This window comes from Arachis hypogaea, chromosome 3 (assembly GCF_003086295.3).
Source record: "Arachis hypogaea cultivar Tifrunner chromosome 3, arahy.Tifrunner.gnm2.J5K5, whole genome shotgun sequence".
Classification (NCBI taxonomy): Eukaryota; Viridiplantae; Streptophyta; class Magnoliopsida; order Fabales; family Fabaceae; genus Arachis; species Arachis hypogaea.
In genome coordinates, this window is record NC_092038.1 from 22670819 (window position 1) to 22688586 (window position 17768).

At 34.7% G+C, this 17768-nt stretch overlaps 1 protein-coding gene and 1 long non-coding RNA gene across 2 annotated transcripts; both read right to left on the reverse strand.

The window, feature by feature from the left end:
* Window positions 1-7914: 7914 nt before the first annotated feature.
* LOC112789859 (UDP-glycosyltransferase 79B30) lies at window positions 7915-9588 on the reverse strand. The gene has a single exon (XM_025831953.3). It carries the CDS (start codon window positions 9478-9480, stop codon window positions 8110-8112), a length of 1371 nt encoding a protein of 456 aa, XP_025687738.1. The 5' UTR covers window positions 9481-9588; the 3' UTR covers window positions 7915-8109.
* Window positions 9589-15605: 6017 nt separating this feature from the next.
* On the reverse strand, window positions 15606-17535 carry LOC114926104 (uncharacterized). Its single transcript, XR_003816593.2, has 3 exons — window positions 17174-17535; window positions 17016-17100; window positions 15606-16241 (listed from the first exon to the last, which is right to left on the reverse strand). It is a non-coding gene; the product is annotated as an uncharacterized lncRNA (long non-coding RNA).
* Window positions 17536-17768: the final 233 nt, after the last annotated feature.

Below are 17768 nucleotides of genomic sequence, written 5' to 3' on the forward strand. Positions count from 1 at the left end.
AAGCTCAACCGGAGCACTTTCAAACCACTTGTCCACAAGCCCTCTAGGTCTCAACACCTCCAAGAACATATTTTTACCACCAAAAATCCCTTTTCAAACTTTCTAAGGTCTCAATCAAGCCCCAATATTCACATATACACAACCTAAGCCACAATCATCATACCCATACACAACATCTCAATACCCAAACATCATAGAACAATAAATTATACTAGAGTTGAGAATCTTACCACAACCAAGGTCCAAGGAGACAAGATTAATCTTCTCCTTCAAGAAAGTTGGGTCCTATAACATCAAAGAGTCCAAACTCTCAATATTTTTGCTCATAAAACTCGAAAATAAGGATGGAAATTCGAAGAGCAAAATTTGGCTTACCTAAAGATTGGTTGTATGGTTTTTTTAGAGCTCTCCACGGTGAACACGTGGCCGCAAACGGTGCGGCAATCAGAGCTCTAGATCAAAAGTTATAGTGGTTTGAAGATCAATGGAGAGATAGAACTTAAGAGAGTGTTCTTCCCTCCATGGCCTCCAATTTCAGCGTGTGAGTGTCTCAAGTGAGGAGAGAGAGTGCTGAAAACTAGGGTTTTGGTTTAGTTATGTTGGGCCAAGGGCCCACTTTGGGTCCGGTTGGCCCGGTTTGGCCCGTTCGGTCCAATCTTGGTCCGATTTCTATAAAATTGGTACCAAAATTCTCGTCTCAATTTCCTCTATCATATTAAGCCATAAAAATCACATTTTTGGCTTTCTAGAATAAATTCTCATTTATGGGTTAATTAGCCATTAATTAACCGGGTTTTACAGTATTTTTAATTTCAAGTTGTTTAAATTCCTTTTACTTTTCAAGTTTTTCTTTATATTTTTGTCCAAAAACAAAATCTTTGGTGTACATTTTAAAACTCGTACTCACAAAAGAGGAGTAGATTTTGCTACCAGATATTAAATATCGAACCAACCACGATTTACTAAAAATATGCATAAACTTTTACAGAGTTAATGTGCATACGGAGGGTAGTATTCAGAACTTAGGATTTGGGTCTGGAGGAAATGTGACAGTTAACAATCTTCCTGTTGGAAATAATGAGTATAACTCATTTCATTCTCTCACCAGCTTGAGGAGCACCATATATATCCTCATGAACTTTGCCAAGAGGAATTATTTTTTCAGATTGACTCAAACAGCTCATGAGACTTCCTTCAATGCCTTTTTTATACAATTCATCACCTATCACCACAAAATTCATTGATTTTAATTTGATCTTCGAACAACTTGAATATTAGGATCCTTTAAATATTCTATAATTAATTTTCTCCAATCATCAACATCCCACTCATCGAGTGTATTGGCCGTCAATAGTCAAAGATTGCATTGAGTATGCTAAAGCATGTCAAGGATGTCAGAAGAATGGTGTAATACAACAAATTTCTGCTTTTGAGTTACATTTGATTATAAAACTTTGGTCATTTAGAGGTTGGACTTTGGATTTAATTGGAATGATTCATCCTCCATCGCCTAAAAATCACAAGTTTATCTTAGTGGTAATTGATTATTTTACAAAATAGGTTGAGGCTATTCCTTTAATAGATGTTGGCCAAAATGAAATTATCAATTTCATAGAGGAACATATAATCCATCGATTTGAAATTTCTCAAACTTTAAGTACTAATCAAAGTACTATGTTTACTGGCCAATGTATTAAAAATTTTGCAGTATCGAGGAGTATAACTATGGTAACTTTGTTCCCATAGTATGCGCAAGCAAATGGTCAAGTTGAGGCTGCAAATAAAATTTTAATTAATTTGATTAAGAAGCAAATTGGCCAATGACCTCATACTTGGCATGAAACTTTAAGTCAAGTGTTGTGGCTCATCGAAATTCACTAAGAGGTTCAATAAATACACCTCCTTATAAATTAGTTTATGGCCATGATGCAATTTTACCTTTAGAAATCAATCTTAATACTAGAAGAGTGATGAGACAAGATGAATTGCTAGTTGAAGATTACTGAAATGCAATGTTTGATGAATTAAATAACTTAGATAATAAGCACATTTTAGCACTCGATAATCTTATTCCTCAAAAAGAGAATATAGCTCGTATCTATAATCGACGAGTAAAAGAAAAAGTTTTTAGTATTAGTGAATTAGTTTTAAAAGTTATTTTGCCAATTAATAAGAAATCGAGAGTTTATGAAAAGTGATTCCCTAATTGGGAGGCGCATTTTCAAGTAATCAACTTGCATTCAGGAAATTCATATCAAATTAAGCATATTGATACTGGAATTGAAATCAAATCGATAAATGAAAAATACTTGAAATAGTATTAATGTTTTGAAGATAGTAATTAAGATCGAAGCTAAAAGTCTAAAGGCAAATTCAAAGTATTATGAATTCAAAAGAAACTGTTTAGTTACAAAAAACCTGGCATTTCAAGCCTTCAATTTTCATAGAGTTGCAAGAGTTGGTCTAGTTGTTCTTTTATCTTTGTGTGATCTTGTGCAAGTAATTGAAGCTCTTGAAGTTGCTCATTTTTTGTAGCATGATGTTAAGAAGTTTGATTATCCAGATTGCTCTGTTCTTTTGATAAAGAAATAACTTTTTTGTCGAGCAATATTTTTCTGCTTCGGAGCTTTTCAAGAGGATTTTGAAGAAGCGTTTTGTTGTGTCTGATTTCAACAAGTTCTTTTTTGAGTTCGTCTTCTCTCCTAATTAGTTGATCCAATTCAATCGAAACCGTAGTTAAGTGGGCTTCGTAAGTTGATATCTTTCTTATCTTGTCAGCTAAGGAGACTTCAACTTTGATGCTTTGATATTTGATTTCTTTTATTCCTTTTTGATGGAATTCAAGTTTATCCTGACATGAAAAAACTTTTTGGTATGATCAATGAAAGACACAAGTGGTTTGACATGATTAGAAGAATTCTGCGTGGAGATATTATAGCATAAAATTTAGTTAAGTGCAACATCTAGACCATCTTGCGATAACCATGCTTCGACGGGATTGGCAAGCAATATTTTTAGTTTTTGAAGAAGCTCAAATATATCAGGATTGATGGAAGTTTTTGTCAAACCTTGATTCTTTGTGTTTTCAAGTGGATTAGAAATTTGTGGGCTTTGATCCAGATGAATAAATTTTTTTTCAGAACTTGATAACCTAGTCTCTTTGCCTTTAGAGATTTTCAAGATGTCCCCAAGAAGTTCACTTAGGATATCATCATATTGATTGAGATCGATTGGTTCTTCTCTTTGGTTATTGATTTTTGCAATCCCAGTTTGAAGCAAATGAGAGATTGGATCTTGTGCAAAGGGTGTGAGCTCGACTTTGTTGGCTGAAGAAATCATAATGATATCATTTTCAGTTGGTGGTGGATCAATGACATTTTTAGTTTACAGCAAATTAAGATCATCATTTTTTGTCCTCTCTTTTTTAGCATTGATTGTTGGAGTTGAATTAGTACTTGAAGATATAAAGGATAGTTGATGGATGGTAGGTCCAATTTCAGTTTTTTTTTGGAGAAGGTATTACCTCCTACATATAAATTCTTTTAATAAGAGTGAACTATTTTAGTAATTATTTTTAAAACACAAAAATGAAGTGTAAATACCTTGATAGCTTCAGAATCTACTATATTGTAAGAGCTGGAGGAGATGCCTTCAGGATCAGCTTCGAAATCTTCAGTATTTGGTGAAGAATTCTTGGTACCTGAATCTTTTGGTGGAGAATCGATAGATTTGTTTGTGTGTTGTTGTTTGGCCTAAAAAGAGAAGGATTTGTTTAAATAACATTAATATTTAATATGTATAAAGTGTGTGGAAGTATTTAGATTTGTTATGATACCTCTACTAAATTTAAGGTTGTAGAATAAGCTTTTGAAGCTTTCAATTTCTTTTTTGGAGCTTTTGAAGACTCTACTTTTTGTTTCGAGATAGCTATAATGGCAGATTTTTCACCCATGATCGGGCAAACTCTTAGCATACCTTGGAGGATTTCTTTAAGACTACGGTTGTACTGTGAATAGTATTTTTGCCCGAAGCAAAGAAGGATTTTGTCACATAATGACTAGGAATAAAATTGATTGCTTCATATTCAGATCGACGACCCTTGTTATGCTTTAATTCTTGAGTTATAAGTAACATGAAATTGTAGATTTTCTCGCCAATTTGGCTTGACAATTTTGAATCAAAAGGAGCTAGTAAAGTTTAAGAGAATCCCATTTGTCGAGCCACAAAATGAGGAGCATGTAGAGTGACTCGATATTGATCTTTTTTGTACATGGGGATGCCAGTAGTAAAGACTTGGATGGCTGTGTAGTTACTCCAGTTTTTGTCAGTTGTACGTTGTATTTTTTCATTATTAGTCCTGGAGACCCTCAATGCTTGAAACCATGTTGGACCAAATTTGTGATCAACAAAAGGTGCAAAGTTAAGATCTTCATTCTGAAAAGAAGTTGCGTGGTAGAATTTGGTGAAAATTTCTTAGAAAAGATCTTCAATTTTAGGATCAAGAAAAAAGCTGAGAGTTGAATGTCTTTGATGGGTTGCTTGGCTAAGATTAGGATGCCATCAACTTCTATAAATTTTTCAAAAATTGTATTCAACCACAATTGGAGGAGCTAAAGTGGTCCTCCTACACTAAGAGGAGTTCGATTGTGGAGACTTGTGACCATGTGGCTGAGCTCATTGTATAAATTGCCTAAGAGTAATTTGGAGAGGCACAAAACTAATGAACTTTCATGGATCAAAGCAGAAAGAGGTTGATAAAGATGGCATTTAGCCAAAAGTATAAAAAAGCTACATGTTCATCATCAGAAATGAGATTGTCACCTTGTCCCATATTATTTTATGAATTCTCCATTGTCCTAATTGATTTTATATTTTATTGTTGGTTCCATGTTGAGGGTAATATTGATCCTTAAAGGAGGTAGTCCTGTGATAGCTGTCACATCGAATAGAGTCGGGCCAATCATCCTACATGGTAAATGCAGATTGTTGGTCGATTGACTCCATAAGTATAGAGTGACTCCAATCATCCAATGGTGAGTGGTGAGTTGGTATTGAGACAATTGAAGCAGATCATATATACCACGCCAAGTCCAGAAATTTTTTTTCTTTTGTTCGATTCTTTTGAACAGGGCCAGGTAGTTGACACTTTTGGATGAAGTTTTTGGATTATTTTAAAATCTTTTGGTATGATCATCAAAGGGAGCCATGTACATATTTCTTTTTATCAATAGTTTTTTATTAAGAAGAAAAGAAAAAAAAAGAATTTTATTAATTTCAGAAGGAGAAAGTAGAGGGCTCAAGAAACAACGTATTTGATTGTCAATAGCAAACGAAAAGAGAAACTTTTGTACATTAACAGCATCAACTGGGTCTTTGATGATAATATTGCGGTCTTGAGCTAAAATTTGAATATTCACACTCTTTCAGTATTTCTTTTCTTTTATTAGAAGGAGAAAGATTGCTACTAGTAGCCATGGCAAATCTAAAAAATCACAGTAATAACATGAGTACAGTAAAAAAGAAGAGTCCTTTCTAATAATATATATATATATATATATAATGAATGAAAATACCTTGAAGAAGAATTCTTAGAATAGTGCGAAGAATTTGAGAAAAGAAAGAGGTTTTTTGCTTGCATGAGAAATATAGGAAAAATATAGGGTTTATGAAATTGGAGTAGAATGGTATTCTGCCAGAAAGGAACGCGTGATGAAGCAGTTTTTAGAAAAAGTTGAAAAGATTAATGAAGTGAGATATTTATAGAGGAAAGCTGAAAAGATAAAGCTGGTAGAAAGTTGAACGTCCGGAATCAATGAGAAGCGTGTATTTAATGGATATAATGAGTGGAACAGTTTCCAAAATTGGTGTCAGTTATGGACTTCAATCATTTTTTGGATTTAAATTTTTTTGAATCGACAAACTTTTTATTTTTGATAAGTTGGAAGTTGTCAATTCAAGGGAGCAAATTATTGGTTGAATATTTTGGTAGATCGTTGAAGTGTATAGATCGAAAGAAAGAGAATCGACCTCAAAGGATGTGGTGTACTTGAGTTAGTCGAAAAGATAAAATCATTAATTTAGTTAGTCAAAATTAAAGGCGTTACTTGTTTGAATCCTATCGGTGGGTTTAGGGTTCATCGAAGGAAGGTTATCGATAAGCGAAATAGGTTTGATCGATGAAGCTTGTCGAAACAGGATTAAGCAATCGAACCAATAATAAGGTTAATAATCAAGACAATTGAAGACAATTATCCATCATTTAAGTGGGGGGAATGATTACGTTTAGATTTTTCGTATACGAAGCACGTGATGGAATTTGATTGGTTGAAAAGATCTATAAATAGATAAAGTTTAGAAGGAACAAGGGTTAGAATTCAGTTTCAGAAAACACTCTCGCACACTCACATTTCTAAAGACTTTTCTGAGTTTGCAAAGAGTTTTCTTTTCTATAGGATTTTCCATGTCTTTACATTTCTTTTAAGTTTCTTGCAAAAATTTATTACCTTTTTCGCAGTTTACTTTCCTTTGGCAAACCTTTTCTTTTCTTCTTTTAACATTTGTGCATTGTATTTGAATTCAAAGTTCTTCGACCATGTTAAAGATATTTTAATGTTTTTCTTTAATTTTAAAAGTCATTTACTTTACTTCCTATATTTTTAATTTTAAGTTGTTTAAATTTCTTTGCAAGTTTTTCTTTATCTTTTCGTCAAAGAACGAAATCTTTGGTGCACAATTGAAAATTAGTACTCATAAAAGAGGAATAAATTTCATCCCTTGTTATTAGATATCAAACCACTCACGATTTGCTAAAAATCTGTATAACAGTATGTTTAGATATAACAATATAGAAGTATTTTTTATTTATTTATTATCTGAAAGACATCTTTTTTAAGAAAAAAATCTTTTAAAAATAAATATAAATTATAACTTCTTAAAAAAAGATGTTTTTTTTTAGTGTTTTTACTTTTATTATTAAAAATTTATCAAACTTAGTAAAAAAAAATTATCAACTTAATGACATCTAAACAAACACTATAAAGACAAAGCATACTGTATTATTGTTCTTTAACGAAATTTATAAATTAATATGAAGTTAGAATACAGGTATGCCTCATTGTTAGAGTGATATTGTTCTTCTTAATATATTGTTATGTATATAGTTGAGGGAAAAAAATCGTACTAGATCGTTATATACTTATATTATAATGCATGAGCAAATTAATTGTTGGTTTCATTCTTACCGTCACTTACTCACTCTAATTGATCTTTGTATTTCCTTGCTTTGAGAGCTAATTAATTTGCACAAGTGACTATGACTAATGAGTCTGACGGATTCACAAACACAAGATTGGAAAGATAATTAAGTTCTGCCGTTCCATCCTCAGATGATTTAAACAAAGTGATGAAGGGTTAAAAACAAAACATATTAACCCCTGCATTTAAACAAAGATAATTAGGTCTCCTCTCTTCTCCCTCTACTATCTGCTCTCTTGTGCTTGTGCTTTCACTGCTTTGAATTTGCTTTCTTATCTTTTAATCTGCTTTGTTAAGTTTTGAATCTGCTCTGCTATAGCACATAATATTAACATATGATTCAGGCATTCAACTATGTTATTTTCTTAATTTACTATGTTATGCTCTGTTCTAACCTCCTTGAATTCTTCAATTTAGTTGTTGTATATTTTACTAGCTTCAACTTTACTGTAAAATATTGGTTTCACTGCAAAGTATGGATATCATTTACAAAAGTCAATTTTGTTCAAGAGTATAATTTTGAACCCAAGACTTGCTAAAGAAAAAAATGAGCATGTACTACTGGAATAAACTTTTCTTGGTAGCTTCACTGTTAATTATGATTATCAGTAATGACAAAAATTAAAAAGTAAAGTGCAGTAAGTTAACTCAAATACTAACTTTGTCAAAACCGGACTGTAATTATCATTAGAGAAAGTAATAGAAGCTAGAAGAATTTTAGGATAAAACGATAATCAGATACTAATCTGGTGTACATCAAATTCTCAATATTACACCTACATTATGGCACACATTCACAATACAACACATTAGAACCTCAAAATACATATTAAAATAAGAAAGATGAAAAAACCTTCAAAGTATCTCTTGAAGATTCTTACAAAAAGCATCAATATAAGTAGACTCTAAATCTTTATTAAGCAACACTTCTCTGATCTTAGCATGGTTACTTCTGACTATTCTGCTTGTCTCATTCTCATCATCCATTACAATACTAACTGCTTTGCACACACTTTCCTTAGTGTACAATCCATCGTCTTCCCCTTTCTCCACTTCCACACCAACTTGCAAATTCTTACTCATCATTCTTGCATTCAGAATCTGGTTACCAACATTTGGAAGCAACACCAACTGGCACTCATTGAGCAATGCCTCTGACAAAGAACCTGATCCGCAATGTGTAATGAAGCATCCAACAGAAGGGTGTTCCAATATCAATGGCTGCTGGATCCACCCTCCATACACAATCCCTCTTCCTTTAACCCTCTCTTCGAACCCTTCTGGTAGCGCGTCTCCAACTGAATCAAACCCGATTGGGGGTTTCAAAGCTGCAAGAAAAGGCATGCCAACTAGTTCAAGACCCAACAACAATTCTTGAAACAGGTTTGGCCTCAACCTGCACTCACTTCCAAGACAACAATAAACCACCGAGCCTTGTTTGAATTCTCCAAGCCAAGAAGCCCATTTCTCATCCAATGCAGAGTTTGGTTTCTCTAGTATCACTGGTCCTGTAGGAAGCACAGGCTTCTTGAACTGTTCCTCTATGAAATCGAGGTAAGGCCCTTCAATTTCCCTGCAAGTTCTGAACGCTATTGCATCGGCTTCACTCATGGAAATGAACATACGATCATAGAAAAGAACATTGCTCCCATACACCTGTTTCCGCTTGTTAGCGTACGCTCGCGCCTCATGGACGTGAAATGTGATAGATGAATGAGGGTACCCTGGAGGAGGTTTCATGAGATCGTTCATTGTTTGGTCCTTCCCTTTCTGGAATCTTGAAGGTACAACAGTGTACCCTACCATGGCAGAACTGACAATACAAAAGTGAATGGCCTTGATGCCTAAACGCCTTGCCAATGATGGCATCCAATGAGTGAAATCATAGAAAACAAGATCAGGTTTAAGCTGGGAAAGATAAGTTTCTATGTGGCATTGGGTTAAGTCCATTGCTGTCATGATGAGTGGGTGCAGAGGGTAAGGAACGTCTGAAGTGGTTTCTGCGTTCGGTGGAAGGCCGTCCACGTGGGGAACCGCGACGGCGACGAATTTGATGAGATCTGGATAAAGATTGAAATGGAGTAACTTGGATTGTGCTGTTTTGGGCGCAAAGAATGTGATTCTGTGGCCTCTTTTGGCTAACTTGTTACATAGGTGGAGGAATGGAGTTTGATGACCAAGGGCTAGCCATGGATACATGGCAATGCTCAAGGAACTTGTATCCATGTAGATAATTATTAAATCAATAATGAGGAAGAGATTATGATCTGGATCGATGGGAGGGAGAGTTTGTGATTATTTATACATAACTTACTCTGTATAATAAATAATGGAGATAGATATAACGGTTGCAACTATAAGTGCGTGATGATATTAATATTTAATGAAAGTTTGTGAAGAATGGTAAGTGATGCAGATTAAAGAATGGAAGGTACCATTGCGCCATCTCATCGCCCCCGTGCCGCTTTCCATTACTTTTTTTTCGTGACTACCGCTTTCCATTCCACAAAATTTAATATAATATCCAAAACAATCTTTAATAAAATTTTTAGCAAATAATTATTTTAACACCTACAAAATTTAGATTTTGACAAAATAATCTAAAAAATTGGTAAAGACAGAATGGGCTAATTTTTTTAGATACGAAAAAAGATTGTGTGTAATTCATAATAATAGATAATTGGTATGCTTTTTTTATATAAATTTAAATTTTTCTTTGAATTGGAGAAGTAGAGAAATTCGAGAGTTGGATTTTATAATGTACAAGTTAAAAAGTCTTATTTATATTAAAATAAATCTTTTTTTTTATCATAAAGTAAATTAGAGGGTCCAGTTTACACATTTAAATTTTTTAATACTATATATTTAAAAAAATTTAAAATAAAAAATCCAAATTTAATCCTTAAATTTGTGTGTTTAAAATAAAATTTTAAAAGTCACAAATTTAATCTTTAAATTTGTGTTCTCAACATAAAAAAACACATAAACTCTTCACATTATTTAAAAATATCATTGGAAGCTCAATAACAAAAATAAAAAGCGAACAGAATGATGTTCACAAAATATTTTTTCTTTGAGGAAATAATCCAAATAGTAGGCAATGATTAATTTGTTCAGTAAATTGTTAAATTTTTTTGAAATTCCTAATCTACCCGCGCTCTAACCCATGGCCAACATTAAAGACTTCAACAGTACAAGAGACTCACTTTCTTTTTCTTGGTGGTCTTCTTTTTTAAGCTCATATCCAACATATTTGAAAGAACTTTGCCACTCAAGTTTGAAATGGAAGCTAATGCTAAAGTTTTCATCTTTTCACGAATTTTGAGAATCTCATTTGCGTGATCTTAATCATATCCTGTTACATGATATATCTCCATGTAACTTCACATGCAGCCCATGTACATTATTACAGCCCTTAGCTAATAAAATTAGTTAGAAAGTTTGTTAGATTGTTAGCTAACTAATTAGGTCCCATGCAGTATGTGTGTGTTAGTTTCTGCTATATAAGCAAGTGCTGTTAGCTTAGTCAAAGTGTCATTTTTCATTATAAAGATCAAGTTAATATCAATTCTATTTTTCTCTCTACTCTCTCACCTTTCACGGTGTGCTCTCTTCACCTCCACTCACCATTTTCATATGGTGCGGTGGTGAGCGTGGACCAAAGAGGTTAAGCACACTTCAGAGCTTGAGATTGAAGAAGGAAGTTTGGTCCTTTAGATCCTTGGAAGTCAATAGAAACAAGATCTGAAGCAAAAAATGATGGATCCAGCTCTAACGAACTCGAATTCGCGATCTCCATTAGAGAACCTCGATTTCGCAGGGGATCTCAACGTTCTTGAACCAACTTTCAGCAATTCAAGCACACATCAACAAAGGCAGCTCTGGATCGAGTCAAGATCATCCTTCGAGCTACTTTTTCCTCCATCCTTCTAAAAATCCAGGTATTCCTATCACCGTTGTTGTTCTGAATGGAAGAAACTACAATAGCTGGAGTAGAGTTATGCTTCTTGCATTAAAATCCAAGAATAAACTAAGATTCATTTATGCGAGTGTGAGTAAGCCAGATAAGTCTGATCTGATCTTTAATGCCTGGGAGAGATACAACACCTACATCTCAAGAAGCAAACTTCAATACTCTTACCGTGGAAAGCTGGGCCACACGATAGATATATGTTGCAAAAAGCATGGACTACCTCTACATCTCAAGCAAAGGAGAACAATGTATTTGTGAACATGATTGCTTGCATCATCTACTGAGGAAGAAAAAGAGAATCTCATATTCCCTTGTAGCAGGGAAGGAAGCAATTTGACAAGTCTTGATTTCACTCCTAAGCAAAGAGCAGTATTGCTAGCACTAATCAACATGGATGAGTAAATTCTGAATCAAACAATTCTAGCCACACTATAAAGCCTTTGCCAACTCCTCACCTTGATAGACTGGTTCATGTCATACATTTTAAATCTCATATTCTTGCATTAAATGTTTTTTCAACAAAATTTTTAAATTGGGTTTAGACATGGGAGCGACAAATCACGTGTCTTATGCACTAAATGAATGGAAGAGCTGAGGAGTGTGGTGGACTCTACACTTTAGCTCACAAACCACATCAGCCTAATTTTGTACAATCTGCAAATCTCATGGCAGCAACCCAAATAAAACCTAATGACATGAATGTCTGGCACTCTAGGTTAGGCATTTACCTACTGAAAGATTGAATGTTAATGAAATTATATTTTTCCTTTATAGATTGCAATAATTTAGTTGATCCATGTGACACATGCTACTTGGCAAAGCAAAGGAAATCACCTTTTATGAGAAGCAACACCATTTCACAAACTATTTTTGAGCTAATCCACATTGATATGTTGGGGGCCTTTGCCCACTTCCTCAATTTTTGGTCACAAGTACCTTTTAACCATTGTGGATGACAAATCAAGATTTACCTAGATTCATTTCATGAAAAATAAGTCAGACGCTAGCCAACTTGTCAATAAGTTTGTTCAATATGCAAAAACTCAATTTAACAAACAAGTAAAAGCCATAAGAACTGCAATGATCCAGAATTTCTAATGGCTTCTTAGTTTGCTGAAAGTGGGATTATGCACCAAGTTTCATGTGTTGAAACCCTCAACAAAATGGAATTGTTGAGAGGAAACATTAATACATCTTGGTAGTGCCTACAAGTCTTCTTTTTCTATCAAGTATGTCAAAATATTTCTAAAATTTTATTGTTTTGCATGTTGTTCATATAATAATAGAATTTCTAGCACATTCTTGAAGAACAAATCCCCATATAAGATACTTTATGACACTCTATTTGATCTCTCGAACCTTAAAAATTTTGGTTGTCTAGCTTATGCTAGTACTCTCAATGCCAATCGATCAAAACTGGACCCAAGGTCTAGGAAGGTTGTGTTCTTGGGATTTAGGAAGCCTGTGAAGGGATTTGTATTCTTAGATTTATAAAGCAGACAAATTTTCATATCAAGAAATGTGAAATGATGAGTTTTATTTTCCTTTTCTAAAGCAACATGCAATACTTGAAGGTTTTGAACAGCATTACAATAAAACCATAAGCCAGAATCCTTTTTCATATGATTATATGGCTATCATGAATATCATGGAGAAAATAATCAGCCTTCGAACTTTCAAATTGAAACTACACAAGTTAGTCATAATGAGTCTCACATTAATAGTGATGTACAAATAAATGATGACACTGCACAAAACAATATACGTGATGATATTGCACATAATGACATAAATAGCACACATACACAAAGAGTGGCAACTCCTGCACCCTTAACTCAAACACACACAAACCAATCCCATGCACCCATATGCCCTGCACCAAGATGGTCTAATAGAATTAGACAACCTCCATCCAATCTTAAAGACTATAAGTGCTTGAGTCTCACCACCAACAACAATAGCTCAACTATCAATCACTTCAGCAGGTATTATTTATCTAAATTCTTATCATATGAAAACCTTTTTGAAAAGCATAGAGCATTTTCTCTTGCATTAATCACCAACACTAAACCCAAGCATTATGATGAGGCAATTACTCAAACTTGTTTGCAAGAGGATATCAAATCTGAACTCAATTCTCTTGAGGAAAAAAAGACTTGGAAATTGACTTCACTACCTCCAGGAAAGAAATCCATAGGATGTAAGTGGGTGTTTAAAATTAAACACAATCCTGATGACACCATAGTACGTCACAAAGCTCGTGGCTAAATCTTATACTCAAGTTCTAGGCATAAACTACAAAGATACATTCAGCATGGTTCTAAAGCTCACATAGGAGTTGTTCTTTCAATGGCAGCAACAACGAACTAGTTTCTAAAACAGATTGATGTCAATACTTCTTTCTTTCACAGTGATTTAGATGAAGAAGTATATATGCAAGCTCCTCAAGGGTTGAATGTAAAAGGTGATCAAGTGTGCAAGCTCAAGAAATCCTTGTATAGTCTTAAACAGGCAAATAGGCAGTGGAACAAAAATTGAAGTCAATGCTCATTAAACTTGGGTATAAACAACGCAAATCAGACTACAGTCTCTTGACAAAGAGATCAACTCGGGTGTCTACTGCAGTATTAGTATATGTGGACAATCTTGTAATTGCTGGAAGTGCCCTTTCAGAAATCAATACAGTCAAGAAAGTGTTGGATTATCGATTTAGAATCAAGGATATTGGGGACTTGAAGTTCTTTCTTAGATTAGAAGTGACACGTTCAGAGAAAGGCATTGCTCTTTATCAGAGGAAGTAAGTGTTAGATATGTTCCGAGATTATGAGCTTGAAGAGTGCAAGCTTGTGAGCACGCCTATGGATTATAGTGCAAAACTAGGCAAGGAGGGAGGTTCACCACTTACAGATATGGCCCCTTATAGAAAGTTGGTTGGAAAACTTATTTACTTAACTAATACATGCCCGGACATTAGCTATGCCATTACTAAGCTCAGTCAATATCTTTAGGTAGCGTTTGTTTGCGAGACAGAGACTAAGAGACAGAGACAGAAAGACAGAGACCAAAAGATAGAGACAAAAATAAGTATCAGTATTGTGTTTGGTGTAAAAGTGTACAAGACTGATTTATATCTCAGTATCCTGTTTGGTTTAAAATAAAAATAGAGACTAAAAATTTAAAATTACAAAAATACCCCTTAATTTTAATTAACAGCCCTAACTCCCAAATCCAATTTCATTTTTCTCAGCAAGCAACAACCTCCTTTATCATCTCCTCTACCCTTTCTCCTCTCCTTTCCTGTGAAGGAATCGTCTAGTCTTACCCACCGCCAGTAGCACCTCCAAGGGTCCGAATGACAACGGCGCGTCTCCTATTCTCCATCGGTTCACTTCGTGGCGCCAGTTGCTCCCCAAGGTTTGTGATTTTGCTGCCGTTTGCGCGCCCGTGGTTTGCGTCGTCACCGTCGCCACCGTCTCGGAGCTGTGTCTCTGGTCTCCATTCTTTCTCTCTCAACAAACTTGGTATCTTTTGTCAATTAATCTTATTTGCTTGTTAATCTTGTGAAGAAAGATTGTAACTTGGTTGATTCTAGTGGTGGAAAGTGTGGTTTGGAAAATGGTGTTTGTGATGATGATGATGATGATTGTGCAATGGTGAATGGTGAGGTTGGGGAAATTTTGGTTCATTCGGATTCTGATCTAAATTGTGGTGTTTATGGAGAAACTCAGAAGTTGTTTGCTAAGAAAGATTTTAACTTGGTTGATAGTCCTAGAAAATTTGGGCCGCAAAGTGATGGTGCATTTGTGAATGGTGAAGTTGAGAAAAGTTCCAATATTCCAAGTTTTGATACTAATTGTACTGGAAGGCCTGCTATTACTTTTAATATTGGCAATAAAGTTAGTTCTCTATCTCATTTGAAGCTAGAAGTGAATGAGATGAGCTTGTATAGTGATGTAAGGCACCAACCTAAAGCTGGTTATTTGTCCACCATTGAGAGCATTGTGCATGCATTGAAGGACTTTGGGGAGGGGAATCATGAGGATTTGGATAGACTCTTGGACACTTTTGAGGCCATGGTTGGAGATCAAAGGTGTTGTAAAGATGAGAGATTGAGCAAAACTCTTCCCTAGTTGATGAGGCCTTTTCTTCATTTGACAGAACAAGAAACTGTTTAACCCAAAATAGAAACTATGTTCAATGAATTAAGAATCATTAAATCTATGAGTTTTTAGCTCTTGTATCCCAAGTAGTGATAGAACTATTCATTTTTGTGTGACTTCTACTTTTTGTGACTCAAATTATTAACAGAGTTACACAAACATTTTACCTGTATTTTTTAGCTGCAAGCAACATGAAAATTCTACTCGATTATAATATGTAAGGATAAAATTATGCTTCATTTACTATACAATGATAGACCAATCATGCCATGCTTTAGACATAAATCAATACAAAGACTCACGTTTGCATCGGTTATATAAGCAGTTCTTAAACTTCTTATGTACACAAATCAAGATAACAAGTTCTCACAATACAAGTAACACCATCCAAGAGAACATCATCACTACACTAAAAGTTGATGATTTAATTATATTTCTCTGTCTTTTGAGCATTCAAATATACAACTATACAATCAGAACCAGTTTCAATATGCTAAATGCTTCAGTATCATCAATCTATATTCTATATAGTCCTTTCAAGCTGCTAGCAGTGTCATATATACTCTTGCTAATCCACCAAGTTAAGGGATGGCACCGGCGGATCTGAGGCTTTTACGGTGTCATAAGCATACTCCGGAGTTCATGGCTCTTGTCATCAACACATCTCGAGCTAACCAAAGAGGTTATCCAAAAATTATCAGTTTTTACTGACTCGTCATCATCATTCCTGTGCCAACTCCAGTAAGCATGAGTTGAGTTAATCATTGATGAACCTTGTTACTATTATACCATGGTACATGAAACAACACAACCAGCCAAGGTGTCCTTTTCCTATCCACCTTTGATAGATCTACCTGTAAGCGAAGACAAGATCGAAAACAATAGTGGAATAAGATTTCTCTTCCATAATTATAATCTCAGATGCCATTTACTAGTTATAAAAGTATATCCTTGATCAATTGGGAAACAAACAAACCTTTAGCCATCTGTATTGTTCTGACCACTTATCAAAAACAAGAATAAAAATTTGGAATCAAAAGACATGTAACTCTATTTACTTCTCAATTTTAATTTAGTTTCAAGTGGAAATCTAAACAGGACATACAATAGAAACACTATAAAAATGATAATATCGATTTTTCTCTCTCATTTAATATACTGAAAGTGACTTTTTCAGGTACTTTTAAGCACATTAAACTCTTCCAAAAGGCAAAAAAGAAGATTTGGTAATTATAGTCCTGAGAGCTCTGTGCAGGCATGGAACAATAACAGTCGCGGACATAAAAAAATTGGAAAAAAAAAGTATAATCCAGAATGAAATCAACAAATAGATGTAGTCAGGCTAATGAATTGAGTAATGATCCAATTAGTGGCACTTAAAAGGAAGTAGACATCATAAACTCATTAATTATAAAGCTGAAATAAATGGGTTAGTTAGGTCACGAACAAATCCACACCAGGCAAAGAATTTCTTCAACTTCAATGCTACTACTTCATACCATTAACAAAATAATGACAAACCAAGCAAACAGGTTCCAATGCTAGGTCACGAACAAATCCACAGATTAGGGAACGATGGAAAAGATGAAAGGAATCAGTAAATTAAATAACATTTGTATAGAACTAACTTGGGTCAGAGCAGTTCGGACGAGGAGTTGATGGTTGAGGTCGACAGCAACCCAGGAGAGGCGGCATCTTCGTTCTTTGATTTTTCTGTGAAGGAGAAAAATAGGAGATGAGAAGATGAGGGCTACGAATATGAACTTGCAAGCGGCAAATCACTTACCTAGCGGTGGCGAGGCCAGCGGCGACGCGGTGGCTGTTCTTGAAGAAGAATGCTTCAGCGGCTGCAGTGGCCAAGGAGAATGAGAAGAACGATGGTTGATCAAGAAGCTTGATTTACATTAAGGGTAATTTTGGAATTATAAAATTAGAAGGGGGTAATTTAGGTACAAATTATAATTAAAATTTCTGTCTCTGTCTTTATATTTTTCTGTCCCCAGTGTCCCTACTTTTTGGAGGTACTGAAATACTGAAATTTTGAAGACAGAGACATAAATTTAAGTACCAGTCTCTAGCTCAACAAACATAATACTGAGATTCTGTCTCTCAGTCTCAGTTCCAGTCTCTGCAAACAAACGCTACCTAAATGTCGAACTACCATTCATTATGATTCAGCTCTGAGAGTTCTAAAGTACGTTAAGGCTGCACCAGCACAGGGCCAATTCTTTCCCACCACAATCGACTTGTATGTCGCTGGTTTCTCTGATTCTGACTGGGCAGCTTGCCCAGACACGAGGCGCTCAGTTTTCACATATTGCTTCTATATTGGCCCTGACAATCACGGCTAAAGAAGCAATTTGGTTAAACTACATACTAAG

Bases quoted from the DNA above. Each gene is read 5' to 3' on its own strand.
- LOC112789859 (XM_025831953.3), bottom strand. From the start codon at position 9,480: ATGGATACAAGTTCCTTGAGCATTGCCATGTATCCATGGCTAGCCCTT.